The sequence below is a fragment of the Nothoprocta perdicaria genome, unplaced genomic scaffold (genome assembly GCF_003342845.1).
Source record: "Nothoprocta perdicaria isolate Ctin4 unplaced genomic scaffold, notPer1 scaffold_280, whole genome shotgun sequence".
Classification (NCBI taxonomy): domain Eukaryota; kingdom Metazoa; phylum Chordata; class Aves; order Tinamiformes; family Tinamidae; genus Nothoprocta; species Nothoprocta perdicaria.
The window spans coordinates 351,055-372,244 of NW_020455511.1; the positions used below are offsets into that span (position 1 = coordinate 351,055).

Genomic DNA, 21,190 nt, shown 5'->3' on the forward strand with positions numbered 1-21,190 from the left:
GACCCTCACCAAGCCCACCTTCTGCCACGGCTGCACCGACTTCATCTGGGGGCTCGCGGGCTACCAGTGCGACGGTAAGCGGCGCCCGGTGTGCCTCTGTGTGGGTATGTGTGTGTTTTATGTATGGGTGCAAATTTATATGTGGCATTTGGGTGCACGTTAGTGTGTGCGCTGTGCCCGAAATGCACCCTATACCCGTTTGTATATGTCCGTGTGTGTGAAATGTGTGTGTGTCGTGTGTAAATGTACCTTTATTTACAGGTAAAAACGTATTTCTAGACATTTATATGCTTATATCTATGTGTATATATATTTGTGTATATTGCATGTATCTGCATATAAGTACGTGTCTATATATTTGTACACAAGTTTTGTGTACAAATATATATATATATAAATACAGTCACACACAGTCTTACATGTTTCTCAGATAGGGACGGGAGATTCCAACCTCTAAGTGACATTTAGTTACATATACACACAGAAACATGTATACGTGTCTGTGTGTATACATTATAATATATAAATGCACACGTGTGCATGTATATTTACCTGCATGTGTGTGTAGTTGGTCCGGGTGACCCCCAGGGGTCCCTTTTTTTGCGATGGTAGCGTGAGTAGCCACTGTTTTATTTTTAATTTATTTTAGTGTGTCTTTTTTATACCTACATATATTACTTGTTGCTAAATTTGGTGTTTATTCAGCTTATTTGCAGGTTTGCCCAGACGTGGGCGAAAAAATGATATAAAAATAATTGAGTTTCTGTACGCACGTGATCCTGTGTCCACACTGCAAATAGAAATAATAATTAAAAGTAAATAACAATGATAATAAACCAGGATACGTGGGATCTCTGTGTGGACGGATGGAGCGGAGTCGCTGCTGGCAGCGCCGTTGGGAGCGAAGCCCGTTTCCTGTGTAAATGCCCCGTTTTGGGGGCCAGGATGCGTTGCATCTCGCTCAGATGTTGCCCTGGTTCCGCGTCCTCAGGATTTGCATCCTCCACGCAGATCCATGTTTCTTTTCCAGGCGGGACGTGGAAAACGTCCCCCGGCTCCGTAGGCGCCGCAGCTCCCGTCCTCCCCGGTGCGCTTTGGCCGAGGGCCTCGCGCTCCTCCGGGATGTGGCGCGGGCGCCGGGATGCTGGGCCGGAGCGACATTCCTGCTGTAAATCCCCACGCTGGGAACGCCGCTGCGGGCTCTCCTTGGCCAGCCTGCTCCGAGGTGTCCCTGGAGCATCTCCGGGCACGTCTGGAGTCGGGACATCCCGTTAAACTGAGCGATGCCCGAGCGGCAGGAGGCGGATGGGGACAAGGGCAGCTGCTCCTGGCCGTTAGACCAACAGGGACATCCTCCCCTTAGGGAAATGTCTTTTTTTTTTCCTTCTGGCAAGATTGGCTTGCTTCTGATGCATTGTGATCCAGGAATAAAAACTGCAGGGCGGCGAAGCCACACACAGATTTTACTTCTGTCCCACAGTCGCTTTGAATGCTCAGGGCTTGCTTTCTTTACACATAAGCGTGTTCCTTGTCCATAGCGAGGCCTTTCCGTGCAAATGTAGATCTGTCTGATGTTGAGATTGACTGTTTGAGGTGCCGCTGGGCACGTGTGCATTTTGTGGCATTTAAAACTGTGGTATTTAAAAATGAGATTTTGCGGCATTTAAAACTGAGACCGCAGCAGGTAACTCTGAATTGATTTGGGTTACAAGCGCAAAGAGAGTTTAAAGAAAATTGGGGATAAATGTTTTGGCTGGCACAGATGCCACTTAATTGCTGGTCTGGATTTAACGATCATCTAATTTGTGTTGGAGAAAATTTATGCTATTCCCGTTGTCCCTCTAGCAGTACCTAAGGGAAAAATATTGTAGTCCCCATGAGTGACGGTGCACGGAAATGATCGGGATTTTTGTGTATAAGGAGGGAGATTTTGCAGCTGGAAGATTTATTTTGTGTTGACAGTGTCGTCCCAGGTTCGAGTCCAAGAGCTCAGTCAGGTGGGAAATAACTTGCCACAGAAAGTGCTAAAGCAAGAAACTCAATACCAGGTTTTGCTTAGCGCTCTTAAATATCATCCGTGTTTTTGCTGGAGCCCGACTTGGTGATGAATGGCAGAGGCGATAAAGGAGGTGCTGATAATCCATCATGTTGGAGAGTGGCCGAGAGCTGCCACGTGTTCCACGCAGGTTTCCATTTCACATGATTTTTCATCTAATCCTGCTCTCCCTCCTTTCCCCTCTTCACTTTCATTTGAATGTTTTCACTAATTAATATGGGCTAGTGATTAGGCTTAGGGTCCTGTGGTTTTCCACTTGAAATGACCCCCGTAAGCAACAAATCTGCGTCGGTATTTGTGTTATAACAAGGAAGTTTGTCATGATGGAGGATTTTTTTTTTTACTTTTATCTTTTTCCAGCAAAGAGCATTTATTAGCCAAGTGCACACACTCCTCTCCTATTAATCCTTTGGTGACGTGCTCTTTATACCTCATCCATACTGTTATTTTTCCTATCTTTTGTCCTGCCATAAATCTATTTTTTACCCCAGTTTGGAGCCCTTTCCTCAGGTGGCAGCTTCTTCCTGTCTCCTCTTTGAATCGGATTGTCCCTGGATGACCCTTGCTGTGTGTTTAATACCACGTCCTCCATCCTATTTTGTTGCTAACGTTCATTTCATCACCTCAGAGCCTTCCCTTCCCGGCCACTTCTTGCTCATTAGGTCTTTCCCAAGCCAACTCACAGTCTGTGTGTGTCTCAAGATACATCTTTATACCTGTGTGTATAGATATACATGTGTGTGAGTACATATATATATGTGTGTGTATGTGTAGTGTTTGTGTGTGTGTGTATATATATATATATAAATCACGATATCCTACGTATACCAAGACACACACATGGACACTCCTCCAAAGTGTGTGTTTTTATATATATAATCAAGAAGAATATGTATGTTTGCAGTTTGTGTGTATATTTGTTATTTTTCCCCTATTTAAAATGCTGCATGGACAAATTATTTGGATATATATTCAGTAATGTAAATACACTGCACTAATAATATTCACTTGCTTGCCTGCCTTTTTCAACACCAATCGTGTGATATCGTCATGCTACTTGCTGTGTAAAAAGAAGTAAAATAACTTTGCTTAACCTCCTTTCTGAAGGTGAGAGAAATATGACTACAATTGGCCACAGTGAGTCCCTGGAGGCTCTCCACGCAGTGAAATTTTAGACATTCTGGTTATTTTTCAACACAGAGGTGTTTGGGTGATGCTGAGCGCTTTGTGTTTCTCGTGTTAAGCAAGAAGTAGTGCCCCGCTACACAGAGCAGTTTCAGATTGCAGTAACCGGAGAACGGGACTTCCACTTTAAGCGTAAGAATCTGTAGGAAAAAAGAAATCTGTGTTCCTAACTGCCTTTCTCTTTCAGCATGTGTCATGCTTTAATGCCCTGGTTCCTTGTGATGCAATTCAGGAAACGACTCGGTCCTTTCTCTGCGGTTCTGACGCTGCAGCCTGCGGAGATAAGAAGTGGTGCTCCGTGTAAACCGTGTGTGTAAGCATGTCCTGCTGACCAGGCTTGTTAATGCCTTGCAGGAAAATACTTGCTTGGAACACGATGGGGTGTTTCAAAAGAAGGTGGAAGAATGCTAGGAAATTGCTAAGATGCCTTCAAGTATTAGGGGACATGAGGGAAGGATCTGAGGTAAGGGTGGAAATGCCAGTCCTTTTGGAGACTGTGGAAGTTCTGTTTGCAGAATGAAATGCCTTTTGTGGGATGAGGAAGTGTTTTCGGTTGTGCACCTTAGTGCAAGTGTTTGGAAAAGGAGGCTGTGCTGGATGTTCGCAGGTACTCGGGGAATGTGAAAACTCCTCAGGAGGCTTCTGTGGGTGAGTGGTGTCTAGATTCCCACAGAAGTGCTCTGGATGTGCGCAACTCAGGAGCCACGGAGCTTCATCCCCCTCTCTGGGGAGCGCTCATTGAAGGCAATGATTGCCCTTCAAAGCAGCTCTTGCAACACTTCTGTCTGCAAGGGATTATGCTGAAACGAGGAGCACGTCCAGGGACCAAGGCGGATTTTCCTATCAGCAGGAAAATAGATGTCAGCTGTACTCGGTTTCCAGTAGGCTCTTGGAGTCGTTGCGTGTGTGCCTGTGCCAATAAACTGGATATTAGAAGGAGATGTGCTTAATTCCTGTAGTTTCACAACTTGCCCTAGGAGTGCAAGGGAAGGCCAGGAGGGTAAGGTATTTTGGGGAGGAACAGGTGAACAAAGGGCTTTTCTTTTGGGTGTAGCTCGGAAGGAGAAACACGGTGGGAGACCCCGGTTTGTGCCGGTCCTGGTGTCGCCTTGTGCCAATGGGAATTCCTGTTGCCTCCCGTGGAATGGGGAGCAGAGGAGCTGCCCTGCTCCTGCCTCCCGCTGTGGTGCCCAGTAAAGCAGCACTGCCGAGTTCACCCATTTTCCTTTCTCAGCAGCAGACATCCCATGAGGATGAAAATATCCCTTAAATACTGCTAAGTCCCACCGTGTCTGTGCTGATTTTCACCTCTCTTGTTCCCTTTCTCTTTCTTTTTGCTCCAAAACAGCTCCTGTTTTGGCAAGTGGCCTGACATTTGTTGAAACTGTTTCGTTTTTCATTCAAGAATTTTTTTCTTCAGTAGGAGTAAATAAATAGTTTGGGAAATAATCTATTCCAGATACCTATCTACTGCTCCCCAGTCTGGAAAGACAATGGAGATATGCAAAGTTTATTCAGTACTTCTGCTAAAATGTAAATTTTTTTTTTTAAATAGTCTCCCATGGGAAATCTTAATAACCTTTCAGCCTGCTTTGGTAATTCATATGCATAAATTAATAGATGATTATGTTGCATAATAAATTAAGAACAAATGCTGCGGTGTGTACAACAACTTGCCAGTCTGATCCAGGGGAAAAAAAAATAAAAACAAACAAAGTGCTGAGATGTTTTGGCTTCTGTTCAGGAATGATTTGTAGTTTTATAAGGGTTGATTTTTTCCTGAGTGTCACTGGCCTGTGAGCGGACCTATTGCTTGAAAGATCCGATGCATTCATAAATGTCATATATAACCCCTCTGGTATTGCAGGCTTCTGTTCTGCACCAAGTATGTAAGTGATGAGCTTCTCTAAATTATGAACAGTCCTTTTCCTTTGAAAGGGAGTGTTACTTAAACTCAAGATAAGGATGGGTCTGAGACTTATCAGGCACTGGAGCCTCAATGGTAACTGAAGTGCCTGCTGTTTCTGGAGATGGATCCTTTTAAAATACTAGCGTTTTGGGTAGCATTTCTCCAGGTAGTGCCCGGTGTTTTCTCCCTTCTCTCCGATGGCCTGCTCTACAAATACTTCATTCACCTTCTCTTTGCAGGTCCCGCTAAATCCCCCGCAGTAACGATGATAAATACTGAGCATTCCTGCACAGCTGGCACAACCGGGTGTTTATTCAGGAATCTTCATCTATTTCACTCCAATCCCACTGTTTTGTACACGTTTTTGTTTCTGTGATGGAGTTTGGAAGTGGAGCCGCGTGGGAAGAGGAGGTGAAAGCTGCCATGGCAACGTGTCTGTTTTGTCCTTTGTTTTGCTTCGTGGTGATAAGGAGCGTTGAGGTGCTCCCCGAGGTGCTCCCCGTTATGTGACCCAGGTTAACAGGGAAGCTGTTAACCTGGCTATCTTCAGGTAGTAATTTGGCACAAATCCTTAGTGCTAGCCTGTTTTGTGTGCATGTGTTTTTAATTCCAAGTGTGGACATGGACTTAAGTAGATTTTACCGTAGTGAAGGTTACTATTATTTTTATTTTAGTCTTCTCCCCCCCTTTTTTTTTCATCCTACGTTTGTATGTTTCACACTCACCTTTTAGCCAGGAAGAGGAACCTCTCAGGGAATAAGGATCTTGCATCCATCATGCGGCGGAGGGCTTGGTTTTACAAGAATTGCCCTCCTTTATTTTTGCCTCCTGCCCATCTGTAGTTCAGAGGCCAAACAAACAGGCGCTCTGCATGGGCACATGTTTACTCTTCACGTTGCGCACCCCTCACGACGTGCCCTGCAGATACAGAGCAGCGTTAAGGATATTCAGGAGACAGCAGGGCTTAGAATGCCTCTGTTCTTTACTTGGACCAGCTCAATTCAAGTTTGCTGCTGCGATGCCTTCGTGCCTTATGGAAGTCCTGCCGCATCTTCAATTCCATCCTATTTTGCTGTATGTGGGATGATGCTTTGGCTCCAGCATGTCTGTTGTTGCAGCGCTGTGCACGGGAGACCTCTGCATTGACCACCTCCATTTTGCAGGTCAGCTGTTGAGGTGATGCTGGTGTTGTCACCTTGAAGTTATCCTGGGCAAACGGTGGTGGTTTTGCAGGAAACCAGCCACTGAATATGAGGGGCCTGGGTCTATAGTGCTTTATTTTCATCACAAAGCTGCTTGCAGTGATTGTCTGATAATTTCAGAGAAATTTCCTCCTCATTGAGGGCTAGTGTTGGACTGCCTTTTTTGTTGCACTGTTCTGTTTTCAGTGCTGTGTGCTAAAGCTCTTTGTTTTGACCAGTGAATGTGAGTCAGCTGAAGAATGGTGTGAAACAATCGACAAAGTTTCCTTTTGTGAAGCATCACCCTGAAAGCGCTGCACTGGAGAAGCTGTTGCAGGCAGCAGTAAGGTGCTAAGTGCCATGTGTTGGATATTCATGGTACTGATGTGTAAGTACCACAGAAGACATCCTGGGTCTTCCCCCGCAGCCCCCTCCTTTGGATCACTGCACAGCCAGTTCCTCTGCCTGACTTCCACCTTGCTGCAGAGCTCATGTTCTCATGCTGTGGTCCCAGCTTTTATCTAAGGACCCTTTGGTTGCTTGGGCAATATGCAGTAGAAGGTAAGAGGCTGCAGCATCAGGTAAAGTCAGGGGAAAGACCAGTAATTCCTTTCTTGTGTTTTTCTTTGGTTGGTAGTAGGTGAGTTCTGGCTTTCTTCCCATGCTCATAACATCTTCCTGAAATGTGACTTGTGTTTTTTGGAAGGACTCTTCTTTCCCTCCTCTGGGTATTAGGAGCTTGATTCCCCAGATATTAGTTTACAAATGACTGTGACAAATGGTGATTTTTTGGGGATGAGTATGGAATAGTATGGAACATGGTGATCCCATTGTCATGACGGGTCTCAACCCAATGTGTATTTAATCTGGGAAGATGTGTGGCAAGAGAGAGGGTGGGAAGCCATGCCATTTATGAAAAAAAAACCACTTGATTGATGAATAATCCCTTGATTGATGAATAATTACTTGATGCTGAGCAGTAAGAAAGGTGGGCAACCTTTATCCTCTAGCCGGTATAGAGGAGACTGGGAGGCTGTGATTCCTCATTGCTGGACTTGGAAATTTCTGCATCTCCAACAGTGAGGCGGTACCTAGGGCAGTGTTCTCCAATTTTTGTCCCAGTGCTCAAAGAAAGAGTCCGTGTTGGTGCTTTTCAGATGCAATTTCATCATCTCTCACCTCCATGTGTCTGAAGAAACAGAAGTTCATGATGCCAGGGACTTATTCTAGGCTAAGAACATCAGGCTTTCCATGCCCACCCTCATTTCAGAGGTGGGAAGCCTGACCTGCCGTCTTGCCAAGGGGTGGAGACCCAAGTCTGTGCTAAGACTTGCTTTTCTCTTTTGATATAAGCCTGTATTTGCCTCCGTTCCACATGAAGAGCATCTTGTTGGCTGTTGTGCATGGTGTGCAAGGCGAGGAGGCAGCCTGCACCACCGTGCCCTTCCACAAGCTCAGATACAGCCTGTCTATGGCCACAGCCTAGAAAAGAGGAAACCCTCCCAACCAAGTGCAGCAGAGGGTTATTTTTCTGCATCTTTCTTGTGCTTTTGCATTGGTTTCCGGGAGAACGAGGCCTTTTGTGGTACTGAACTTGTTGTGTATGTGGTTTTCTTTCAGCTGTAGATGTTCTAACTCGGGCAGCCCAAGAGGATTTGTGAAACCTGGTGTGGGTTACACTGGGGGCAGGATGCTCAGGGTGAAAATACATGAGATGTTTTGTCAGTAACGGGGTAATTGCCTGCTGGGGAAGACTGAGCAAAAAAGATAGCTTGTTTTTATACCTTGGAATATCTGGAAAATTAGTAATGGGAGAGAGAAAGAGAGAATTCCTTAGAATAGCCCAGGGACTTCGTAATTCAGGCAGGCTTACTGCAACCAAATAAGAACTTTATTACTGGTTGTTCAGGTATATACTTGTGTTCTTGGCTGCTTTGCTCTTCAGTAGCTTATCCCGTTTTCATATAACCTGTGTGTAAGTTATACAACAGCCTATATGACATGCACATGAACATAAATGCACGTCTTCTGTCCCAAAATTACAGAGTTCAAGTGTTACAAAAACATTTAGGCATCTGTCCTTTTATTTATTTTTAATATATGTGTCTAATTTCTTCTGGGTTTTGGAAGCAGACGAAGATAAGCTGACCTTCAAGACTGCTCGTTTCCTTTGTAACTTCAGGGATGAGCTGCCCTGCTTCGCAGTCATTGCACAACAGGCTTGTACGTCTGCCCTAGGCTGGGTTTTGTGAGCGCACACCGGTGTTTTCCTTACAGATCTCCACGTGTTTCTGTTGAAATGGGACATTTGCAGCTACACACGGAGTTCCCATGAATGAACAGTCACGGTGTTCGGAGGGGCCTGTGGTCACAGTCCTCACCAAAAGTAAGGTCAATGTGTAATGTGCAAGGTGGTGTAATGAGAGAGGAGCTGAAAGCGGTGTGACAAGGACACGGTTGGTCCCACAAACATCCAGTGAGGAGAGAATCTTGCCTTTTCATTGCACATAAAAGAAGGAACCTACCTACTTCTGACTAAAGTAAAAATTCATTTTGAGTGGGTCAGACTGACTTGGCCTCAGTTGCCCTGATGCTAATGTTGCTTTTACTCCAACTGATTCATTCTTTGGGAAGCAGAAACTGTTGGCATCATCTTGCAAAACTTTTTACTCAGTGTCATGCCCTGTTTCATGTTTGCTTTGCTTAGTCCATCAAGAACAAGCTGACCTTCCTTCTGACTTTAAGTGTGTTGTAGTAGCTATACCTTCACTGCTCAATACCATTGTCATTGTGTGCATTGCTAAAATGATTTAAACAAGCTCTTTTTTTTTCCCCTTCTGAGATGCCTCCTCTCACAAGTTCTGGTAAGAGAAGCACCAAGGACTTGCTCATACCTGTATTGAATGAAAAGGGTTTGGAGGAGTTTGGCTTGAGATGCTGCGGGTTGTCTATGTCCTGGTTGGACTTTGGAGGCAGCTCTGGCTGATACCTGTCAGGAACATGCAATAAATTGAGCTCTTGAGATGCTTCCTGCCCAGCATTGCGTGCAGATTATCTGCTGCCTATGCGTTTGCATTGCATTTAGCTCTGGAACAAACTGCTTCATGCCCAAAGGAGTAAACATTTCCATAGAAATGATTTTGACAATGCACGTACGTGGCGCAGAAATAAAGTGCTGCCTGAACGGTAATGAGTCTGTCTGAAATCCACGGGAGCAGAGTTGTTGCTGCCCTCAAACCTTACTGCTTGGGTCACGTTTTGGTGTGCAAATAAGAGAGTAGGAGGCCTGAGTCATCAAGATTTCCCTCTATCCTTGAGTTCAGGAATTATCTCTTCTTAGTGTAAATCACATGAAATCTCTCAATTTTGTCAATGATATATTTTGATAAATCCGGGGGATTTTTTTTGGTTAATTATGGAATTTGCCATATTCTAATGGTTGAGGTCTGGAGTAGGAGAGTGTTTCATAACTCTGAAGGGCTTCTAATGGTTCCCTCTCTGGGGAGAGGTTACCCAATGTGGGTAACTTGGGTTAGAATAGGTTGTAATAATAGGTTTGTAGAGCCCAAGCAAATTGAAATGCTTTCTTGCATTCTGGGCTGTTGATGCCTTTTTTTTAAAGTTGGTAATGTAAAAAGCAGAGGTTTGTATTAATTGTATCTGCCCAAGAAATATTTATGTTGCTAGGAGCGCTGATGGAGTTTCTCTTCTCACCAGTAAGCTTGACAGAAAGCTTGGAAATGCTTTTGGGGGTGCACTTAAATTTATTCTTCCATCTTGATAAGGATGAGATGTGTGTCGTGCGCCCGGATTTATGATCTGGCATCTTGGCTTGAAGTAAAAAAATGCTAGCTTGTGTAAATTGCACTTTAGTAACTCCGAAGGAGTCAGGCTGATTTACAGCATGTGAAAGTCTGACCTTAAGTCTTCTGTAGTTAAAACATTCTTTCTCTGAAAGCCTCTTAACATTAATGCTGTCCACTGCAGTTACTAAAAATGAAAATTAATGAAGTTGCTGGAGGAGTGGAAAAACTCACCCTGCTGTAAAAATAACTTCCTTTAGAGTAAATGGCATTGGTGATTATTCTTTCTGCAGTACCCCTTGCATTTAAAATATAAGCTGGACGGCGCATCCTTTGCGCTGCCCCGAGCTTGCTGCTGAAGTTGAAGGCTCCTGCATCTCACCAAGCAGCTGGTCTGCAGTGCCCGGCGTAGCGGGAAGGTGCCTTTGCCCTCGGCTTTGCACAGTGAGTACAGAGCAATTCGCTGAAGAATCAGCGACAAACAATATTCTTGTACCCGCTTCTAATGCAGGAAGCTATTTCTGGATGTGCTGGGTTTTTGAAATGGGTGCCTTAGTCTCTAAGACTGAAGAGACAGGCTCAGCTCAGGAAGGAAGCGGTGAAGTTGTGCCTTATGTGTCTGCTCAGGGCTTCGCCTTCTCTTTCTCTGACCTCGTTGTTTTGCTTTGGAAGGCACACCTTTCAAAAGGACTTGAGATAAGCTATATCAGCTGCAACGCTCAGTAGGTGTTTATTCAACACCTGTTGATGAATTAAGGCTGCTGAACATTTAGTCAAGTAGATAGTTTATATTTCAATACAATTTCCACACATTGAAGGAAATGTCAGCAGCCTTCCCCAGTCACCCAAAGACTAGTCTAATTTGAAGTAAGTTCTTAGTCACAACCACAGTCTTTTTCTTCTTTTTTGAGCATCGTTGTGGAAGAAGGATGCAACCAAGGCTGCTATATAGACAGAAGATCTCTCCCCAGTGAAAATGTTACATCCACTGTATGTGAAATGGCACAATTAAGCCACACTGGCTACAGGCCTGAGTTTGGGTAGCAGATACAAGTAATCAAGGCAAGACATAAACTGAAGCAAGGTTCTCGGTGTGTTCTGAGTGAGGGCCTTTTAGCAGGGCTTATGCTACTCAGTTAACTCTTAAACTGTTTTAAACTGTCCACTCTTCCCTCCTGCTTCCCCATAAAAAGGGTGAATGACAATTTCCAGTGTTTCCAAGCTACTCAAGATGTGAAATTGGCCATTAGCTGCTGAAGGTTCCTTGGACACCTGAAAAATCTTCTGAGATGCAGAATCTCCGCTTAGAGTCCTTTTGTTTTAATTTGCTTTTGTTTTAATTTTATTTTGTTGGTCAGGGTTGAGTAATAGAAGTTGATGTGGGTAAGTGGGGAAAATAATCTTACAAGTTGGTGGGTTTTCAGACAGATGGACTAAAAGCTTACATTTTAGCAGGTCTAAGAGAACACGTGCTCAGTGCTTAAATAATAAAAAGGGCAAATTGAATATTAGATTTTTTTTTTTTTAAGGAAAAGGATGGGAAAGGAACTGGTCGACAATCCATCCCTGTGGCACTGCACAAATTCACAGGGTGCACATGTTTGCAATGGCCAAGCTTCAGAGCTGGTGACAGTTGGATCCTTATCACATCCAGCATCTGATCTTTAAAAGGTTTCTCCTTTCCCTATCCCTCCCGTTCCCACAGCATCTGCTGTAAAGCTGTGGTTCTTGTGTAATTCTTTCGTGTAATCTACATAAACGTCAGAGTTCTTTGCTATAGAGTTGTAGATAGTTTGCATTTGTGTAATGTTCCTAGATAAGACAAGCAATCCTGCCCTGCAGGACAGGGATTTCTTCCAATTCCTCAAATTTAACAAGATGCCGCAGAGAATTCTTCTTCTTTTAGCTTTATTTATACACCCATTAATAAGCTGAGAATGTTCTATAATATGCTGTCCTTAAAATTTTAATTTCTGGAAAAACTTAGTGTACACTGATTGCTGGGAAAACTGTTGTGCTACTGAGTGTTGTGGCTGAGCGAGTAGGTTTGCTTTTAAAAACAAGAATAACAAAGTCAACTAGGACATTCACTAATCCATAACCATTGTTAGAGGATTTGAGGAAACCTGGTGGCAGCTTGCTGAAAGTTACAGTTTTTGCAGGTGTGCAAAATGCACTTTAGTTATAATCCTCACAGATCTGTGGTGTGAAGTTGAATTATCATTTAATGTGTCTTAAGGAGCAGTGTTGTTGTCACTTCATGTTGAGAGGTGATGTTTTCCCATTTTTTGGTGCTGTGACAAGCTGTTGGCTCGGACTCCGAGGTATTTCTTGGTAGTTAATGGAATTTTCTGCACATCTTCTGTGGAACATCCTTTCCGTAGGATAATATGTGACTTGGGAGAGTGCTGTGCTAAACTTGTCCTGTGAAAAAGGTGTCAAATGGGGTTGCTGTAGACCTGAGAGTGCAGTTATGGCTTAGGAGGACCTTATCAAGTCCCCAGGCCTGCCCATAATCAAAGCTCTGGGTTATTTCAGTTTATCTAAAAATCTTGTGTTCATTCCCCCTCGGTGTTACGCAGCTTACTGCAGCCTAAACGTCACTGTAGGTACCTTGCATTTGATGCTGTGTTTGAAGCTTGGGGATGTTGCTTTCTTTGAATAAACCCCAAATATTTGTCTGTGCCATTAGATAATTTGAATAGTACTTAAAATGCTTAGCTAAAGGGTAAACTAAAAACGCCAGTCTTACAGTCATGATGTCAAACGATCAGTTTTGTATGCAATATCTGAAAGGGGTGTTTGAAGTTGGCTTGTTTTGGCTTGAGCAATCCATAGATGCGTCTTGCTGTAGCGTGTGATGGAGATTAAATGTACGATGAAAGCCTGCTACTATAAATAGAAAGAACACTCTGTCCGCTTCCTTTTCTTCTAGATGCTGGGGTGTTTTGTTTTGTTTTTTCCTTCCCAAAATTTTGCATTCCTTCTTCTGAAACTTCACACAGCGTCTTCTGGTCTGTTTTTTTTCCTAATCAAAGATCATCCCTTAAAAATACCAAACCCATCCTGGTTTTTAGAATTTCCAGGTTTACATCTGTTGCTGATTTGGGAGTGCTAACAGATTTAAGGCTTCTTCGTCGTTGTTTGGATGGGGGTTTTTGTTTAATTGAGTGCTTGTTCTTTGGTTTTGTGTGTTTTTCCTTTTTTCTCTCTGAGTACTCATATTTCAGGGCTTTTTGCTTGTTGCCATTTATTTGTTTTCTTAGGGAATATGGAAAACAAAAACAAAGTGTTGACTTTTGAGAGTTAGCTGAACTCATGAGAAATTTTGGGAGAGAGGATGAAAAGAGAGAGTAGATCCTCTGCTGAATTTGAAGCACATGACAAGAAGTGGAGAGGTGTTGTATATTCTGAAAAAAAATGCATTTTTTTCATTTAAAAAAGGCTAAAATCTGTGTTTGGGCAATGCTGTTGTCTGTGTTTGTCTCCTGATTTTTTTTTTTTTTAATTTGAATCGACACAGATGCTTCAATCCTGTGTGCATGAAGATCCTTGTTGGCCGCTGTCCTCGTGACCTGAGTAGTGTCATGTGGTGACCTGACTTGTCCAGATACATGGGGGATGTCTCCCAAGAGCCAGAGCCTTGGGACAAGGGTCATTTCCGAGGCTAACTAAGGGAGTTCTCCTCTGAATCCTCCTTCAGAGGCTCTTTTAGGGCTTGATTAACCTGTGTGTTGAGTTACACAGTTGAGTAGTTGAGTTAAAGCTGGTAACTTTCTGGAGATATCAGTCTCCTGGAAGCCAGCTGTGGCTTCCTCTCTGTGGAAGAATGTCTTGGAAATCATAAAATTTCTGGGAACTACTTATGGTGCATTGCTTTGTTCTTCCCTTTTGGCCTCTGAGCCAGCTTAGTGAAGGGGAATATTGCAATTTGACCAAGTTTGGAAGCTACTGAGATTGCCTTCCTTGGCCCTATAATGATGTTCTTGGTGGAGGCCTCTCTGTATCTGGAGTACGTTGCTTTTGGGGCTTATTTTCTTCACTTATAAAGGTTTGTCTCCATGTAGAAGTCGCTCTCTTTGGCCAAGGCAAGTTCAGTAGGGCTTTGGGTTCTGCTTGTAAAATAACCTCTTAAACCTCACATAATCTCTAATGTGTACACACATCTAGCCAGATGTGCTGTCGGTGTTGGGGAGCACGTGCTTAAATCCACTATGAAGGTGAAAGAAAGCCTGAAAACCCAAACGTTGTGGGGAGCTCAGGGTTGGTCGGGTTGCGTCTCTTAACATCCACGCTGTGCCACCGAAATGGAAAGGTTGCATTGTGCAGGCTGACAGAGAAACAAAGCGGAATTTTAATCCCTATTTTGCTGTGAGAGAAGTGGTATGAAGTGACAAGTCAATGAGGCAGGAAAGAGGGGTGATGTTTTCCACTTTTGGTGGCACTAGCACATGCCACCAGTAGCAGCAGCATAAATACAGCTCATGGGTTGCCAATGGGAAGTTTGAAGTCATTTGTTTTTTCCAGTTGCTCATGAAACTTGGGAATCTGAAAAGCAGAGACGTGTGAACGTTTCCTGTGTACGGTTACAGTTGCTAATCACAAATAAATTTTCAGCCACAAACACTTGGAATGGTCTGTGTTTTCACATGAGATATGGAGATGCCTGAAAATACGTATTTAGTTCTTCCAAGGCGTGACGAGCACCTAATTATTTCCTAATTAATGCTGGGCAGTAGGGATGCAATAGCCCTGTTTTCTTTGCTCAGTGCAACGTCATGTAAATTGATCGTAAGTTAATGGAAAATACTACTCTTGTGAGAAGTTACTGTCAAAGACTGTCTTGCTTTAAGGTCTTTTGTAAAGCTTGCATGGGATTCTTACCTATTTTCCTGACCCCCAAAATAATTAAGCACTCTTGAGTTCCAATACTGATGCTAACCAATGTCCTGCAGTTTTGTCTGCTTTTCCTCCGATTCCTGTCACATTTAGTAGTTCGTAGGAAAACTCATTTTCAAGTGTGTGCACTTATTTGGCTATACCAAAGACCTATTTCTGACTGTAGACAGTTGCTGTAAAATCTCTTCTGAATGTTCAGATCTCATTTGGTGTTTCTGGAGAAGGGGGAAAGGTCTTGCTGCAGGTAACCCAGAAACTTTCCAACTTTCCTATCAATAACATTTTATTAATTGGACTTCTAGCAGTTCTCCCACTATAAGATGTGTGACAGCCGCGTACATATTCAAAACTAAGAGAGCTAATGTGACTAAAAGTTGTGTTCCTGACTGCTTTTGGCTCTGTGTGGCTCCTCAGTCTTCAGCAAGAGTGACGCCTGCTAACATTTCTTCTCTGTTCCACAGTTTGCAACTTCATGTCTCATGAAAAGTGCCTCAAGAATGTGAAGATACCGTGCTCATGTATTGCTCCGAGCCTTGTAAGGGTGAGTAAGCACAAGCTGTCATGTCTCTGCCTTGAAATAATGCCACAAATTTGTCACTAACAACCACCATGTATTAACATAGTGGCTTGTTAATGTATTACTGTTTAAGTCAATATGTTACTCATCACTGATTTTTTTTTAACGATAGAAAGAAGTTTTAATCCTTACGTTTCCTTTCGAGCTTGCCTACAAATGGGTGGCTGTAGACAGGCTGTCTGAAAAATGGTTATTTGCATTGTTTAAATATTACTCTTTTTTTTTAACATGTGTGTCATTACCTGGATGACTTGCTGTAATGGAATGTGGTGACTGAGTGGTACAAAGTGCACTCAGACAATCCTGTAGTGCACCATACTAAAGAAGGTCTTTGTACTCCATTGATTTTTTTTTTTTTTTACAACAGTTGCAGTTAAAGGTTTTCTGTCTACAGAAGGAGCAGTTTCGTTTCTGTTGACTGCTATGCCTTAAGGATTTGCTTATGCACACACTTTGAATTGCAGTTATTATGCCCAGGAGAATAAAACCCGTGCAGGAAAAACCTTGAATTTTGAAAGCAGAAAGAGAAGGCAGGTCTCCAATTGATGGAAATGTTTGGAAACTTGTCTGTTTAGGTTACTGGTGACGTACTTGTTTTTCACAGGCCCCCTGATTCTTTCCCCTGCCTGACTTCAAGCTTAGGAGCTTGTTTTAAGAGAGTGTGAAAGATGAATCAACTTTGGTAAAAGATAATGTGGTATAACCACAATATTAAAGAAGCTAAGTTAAGAGGAAGGAGAGCATGGGGAGGGGGTAGAGATTTTCTAATAGCCATTAAAGCAATACATATATCTTAAGGAGCTGGGCAGAAGTCAAATGAGATATTGTTGTAAAATCAGCATGAATAAGTCATGAGCTGTCCTGACATCGCTGACTAATAGTCTGTTTATGAGATGTTCATTGTGTGGATCTGGAAACCTCAGGACAGGAGCTGCGTTCCCTTCTTTAACCCACATAGCTTCTCAGGTCCTTCTATGACTAGGAAACATGGGAGGGGAGGGATCGAAAACAAAATTTAGCTGATAACATAAAGAGAGAAGTAACCAAGTTGCTGCCAGTGGGTTAGGAATCAATTACTTGATTTGGGGGTAGGAAAACGTTACAGTAGAATAATGGCAAGTGGACAGAGACACAGATTTATTACACACTTCCCCCTTCCCCTGCCACACACACCCCCACACAAATTTTAATCTTCAGAAGTATTAATTTGTATTGGCAGAAGGGTATCTGATATGTGGAGAGTTGCCAGCGGATTAAAAGATACTGCTGTGGGGCTAAAACCCCAAATAGATGGGCATGGAGATGCTGAGAAATGCCATTATTAAGAACTAACATGTGTTGCAGGTCCCAGGCACTGGCAGTCAGTTGCAGCGTGGGAGAGGAAGGATGAGTGAGGCGACACAGGTGCTTTTAGAAGGACCATTTAGAGGCACAGTACCAATCCAGCTGAGAAACATTTGCTTTGATTCAGAGAGAAGGGTCAGGGGATTGGACATTAGTGACTGCTCTTTTTTTTTGTGTTTGTGTGAATTTATCTTTTTTAATTTTTTGTTCAAAATACCCACTGTTGCTTTTCACATGTGTTAGATGCAGCAGTGTCACCATGTGTTAATGCTTTCTCTTTCTTCAGTCAAGAGTGTTAGCCTAGCTCATTCTTTTGACAATCCGTGTTCTCCCCTCACCCCAGCACAAACACTCTATCCAATTATTTATTCTTCAAGCCTAAAATGTGCATATTCCTGCTGTACAGGGGAATTTGTCTTATCTCTGTTCTGTCCTCTTCCCTTAAAGCTGTCCGCGATTTAGCGTTGCTCTTTTTAGCAGCAAAGTATCTTCTGCTTTTTCCATGCTGAACTGCAGTGATTACGTTTCAAAATATTAGATGGTGCCATTTCTTTTGGAGAGTCTTTTCTTCCTTGACGCAATCGTCCAAGCTGCGTTAATCCTGGTGTCCTGTGCGAGTGAAGTCTGACATATGGGAGACATTGTTTTGTGTGAAAGCGCTGTCAAGTAAATATAAAACTTGGCACTTGTTTAAAAAACATAATAGAGCAAAGACGAATGATGATAGTTTATAGACTGTGTGGAAAGTTTTCTTTTTTATTTTTTTCCTCTTGTATTATCCCTGCTTTCCCTTTGGAGTATTTGGAAATGTCTCCGTATGAAAATATCTGATCTAGGAAGGTTCCCAGCATGGCTTTTTTCTGATAATTTTTCCTAACATGTTCGTACTCGGGATATAACAGAAAATAGCTTTTTTTTTTCTCCTTTCTTTTTTTAATCCCCTGGATTTCTTCTAGAGAAGATAGCAATTCCTAAAGCTCATGAGAGTGTGTCACTTGATACTGAGTCAGGCTGTCAGAGAATAATTTTTCAGAAGATATTTCGTGGAAACTTTCATTCCTGGGAGCGAGATTTCATTTCCTGGGTCAAGTAAAAGCTCCAGAGTTTTCCAGCATCCCAGCTCCCAAGCATGGCATGCGTGGCTGCATCAGTCTCACATCCATTTCTGATGGGCCTTGAGAATTTTGTGTAGTCACTGATCACTCACCTGTGCTTACTATTTTGGATTGAATCTCTTTCATGAAGTTTCAGAAGCCACATTTCATGGTAAGTCGTACAGGCAAGCTGGTGTTCCTGTGACCTGCAGGAGAGGTGATTTGTTCCACCCATCACGTCTCCACAGCTATGCCAGATTCAAACCTTTTCTGTTTTTCCCCAAGTATTTGTCAACTCATAGATGTATGTGAGTAGCAGGCTTTACGTTACAATGAAAGCAAAGCCTCCTTGACTGACTGTGGTGATTGTGAAATAGTGTTTTGGTTATTACTACCTCTTTGCTGGGCAGGCTTGAATTTGTCTTGTACGATTTTCTGCTCTTTACGTGTGCCATATGCACGTGCATTTTCCATATAGCTTTCCTTTCAAAACCAAGCAGGCACAGGAGTAAACAGCAGCAGTTTTCTTTAGTGAAGTTATACATCTGTAATGCTGTTTTCTTTCTTTTTCTCTTAGGTGGTGGTTGTGTTTGTGTATTAGCGCAGTTGTTTTTCACTGGGTGAGCTGGGTGAGCTGTCGATAGACTGTTCACAACACTTCCTTATGTGCTTTTGTTCTTGCAGGCAGGACGTCTGGAGCAGACAATTGCTGCTTTAGGTCGCCACTTTCTCTTCAAGGTCGCTGTGCTAAAAATACAGACTTTGAAGTTTAGAGTTGGGGTGGCCGCTGCCTTCCAGGCAGTGATACAGACAAAAGATTTTGCTGCTTGCAGGAGCCTCTGCTAGTAAGGTCCTGTTTGCTGAGCTGAGTCTCTCCCTCCGGATGCTGGATCCGGCTGTGCTCACTTGGTTGTTTGGTTTGGTCACTGTGTTTCTCAAACCGATGGAAAGCTGGAAATGGGAAAGAGGAAAGGAGGACACACAGGTTAGGGTGACCTGTCCCTCACAGCACTTCAGTACTCTGTTCAGGATTCGGTGCTGTGTACTTAACAGATACAGAACAGCAGCATCTGACATGGACAGACAGAGAGCACTGCTCCTCTTTTTCTGCTTTCCCTCTCTTTTTCCCCCAAGAGACGCCCAACACAGTGGATAACAAAGTGGAAAAGTTTGGCCTTTGTGTCACTTGCTGCCGCAGTCTTGTTCAGTTCTTTGAAATGGCTGATTTTTAGGGGTTGCAGTTGCTTCCTAGATTAGCTTTTAAGGAATTTTTTTTCAAATGGTTTATAGACATTTTAAGACATGGAGAAGAGCCTAGAGAGATGGGAATTCCAAGCTGATGTGATTGAATTGAATGGTTGTTTTGGAGACTAGATGAGAAGGAAAAAACAGCATCCAGTTTTGGGAAATCGTTCCTTGGCAGGCACTGGCAGTGAACCCCTGGGATCCAATTTGTCTCCAGTGGTGTTTACATCTTCTTTAGCAGCCCCAGTGATGGGAGCAGATGCACTCTCAGCACGTCCGCAGACCGTGCAGACCTGGAAGCAGCGGCTGATGCACCAGGTGGCTGTGTTGCCACTCGGAGGGACCTCCGGAGGCTGGAGAAAAGGGCTGGCATCTCATGAAGCCCAAGCAAGGGATGTGCCAAGTCCTGCACCAGGGAAGGAGCAGCCCCAGGCACCAACTGGAGTGACCTGCTGGAGGGCAGCTCTGCAGGGAAGGCCCTGGGCTCCTGGTGGACACCAAGCTGACCATGAGGCAGCAACGGGCCCTTGTGGCCAAGGAGACCAGTGGTGTCCTGGTCTGCATGAGGAAGAGGTTACCAACCACTGCGCGGTTCTGTGGCAGGGACTTGCAGGTGCTGCACGTTTTATTCCAATCTGGGGGACAAATGCTTCGGTTAGAAATGACAAATTACTTTAATGTGCTTCTTTTGGCAGGCTTTCGTAGAAAACAGGCCAAAATGCAAATATTTTAAATGAGCAGTTGGACATGCCTTCGTTATCTCCCATGTCGTAGATATTTTCTGTTCGGTGTTTGACGTGTATCAGCAGACTTCTTGTCCTGACCATGTTTTAGATACTAACATTTTTGTGGGTGGGAGGCAGAAATTATATCTGTAATACAAACTGGGTGGCATGAAATATATGCATAACATTATTCCTCTTTTTGACATACAGATGTTTTTGCAGAAGTTATTCTTCTCGTCTCTTTTTCTTTCTCTCATCTTCCCCTTTTACTTGACTGTGATAGAGGATGCTTCTGTATGAGTGTAGTGTGTGTGTGTGTGTGTATTTTGATTTATTTTGTCTTTGTTTTTTCAGGATGTTGTGGAAATGTTTGGATTTTGAACTGATCTGATTTTACCTTCAAATTTGCTCGATGTCCCTAACCACCTTCACCAAGGATGCTTTGTCTTTAGCTCTTCAGTAATTGACTCATAGATCTGTGAGCTGTGATGTTTCAACAAGGCAACAGCCCAGAGCCTAAAAGCCTTGTGTTTATAATTTAAAAACCCTGTAATGTGTTAAACCGATGGCCTGTAAGCTCTTCTCTACTACAAGTTTTCCCCTGTTTTCTGCCCAAAGAAGCAGCCAGCTATTGAAGTAAAAGAGAAGGATTCCTAAGCTCAAGAGCACCCTGCCTTGCTGTAAATTTGACACAAGTTGCAGACTCCCAGCCTGGCCCTTTAGCTCCACCTGTGACTTGGCAAGTTCAGAAATAGTGTGGAATTCCATCAAGGATTTTATCAAGCGAGTTTCTTCTAATGCTTTATCTTGATAGTAGGAGATGAGCATTGACTTCCTCTAGAATAATAAAAGGAAGGAGTGTTTCCGTCTCTTGCATGTCAGCCTCTGTTTGGAAGACTAAAAAAAAGTGCTAGAACAAGCAGCTTGTAATTACAGGGGAAGGCTCCTACTCAGATTTCCTGATAGAATTTCCTGATTTGAAACGATGTGAAACGGTTATCTGGTTTCCATTACAGAGGATCATAGAGATCTTGCTAGCGTGTATCTAGATATGGCTCAATACCCTGTCTGAGATCTATGGCATGGAGAAGAAAAATCCTTGCATATGGGTGTGTGCATTATTCCCTTACGTTAGCCCCAATGTTGATTACTCATTCTAAATATTTACCTTC

General features: G+C 43.3%; 1 protein-coding gene across 1 annotated transcript in view; it reads left to right on the forward strand.

Moving 5' to 3' along the window:
* Window position 1: 1 nt before the first annotated feature.
* Window positions 2-21,190, forward strand: part of DGKQ (diacylglycerol kinase theta) — a gene marked incomplete at its 5' end in the record, with an annotated part of 73,445 nt that continues 52,256 nt past the window's right edge. Inside the window, 2 exons of the mRNA XM_026041275.1 lie at window positions 2-74; window positions 15,495-15,574. Coding sequence (XP_025897060.1) covers window positions 2-74; window positions 15,495-15,574 — 153 coding nt within the window. The remainder of the gene's footprint in view (window positions 75-15,494; window positions 15,575-21,190) is intronic.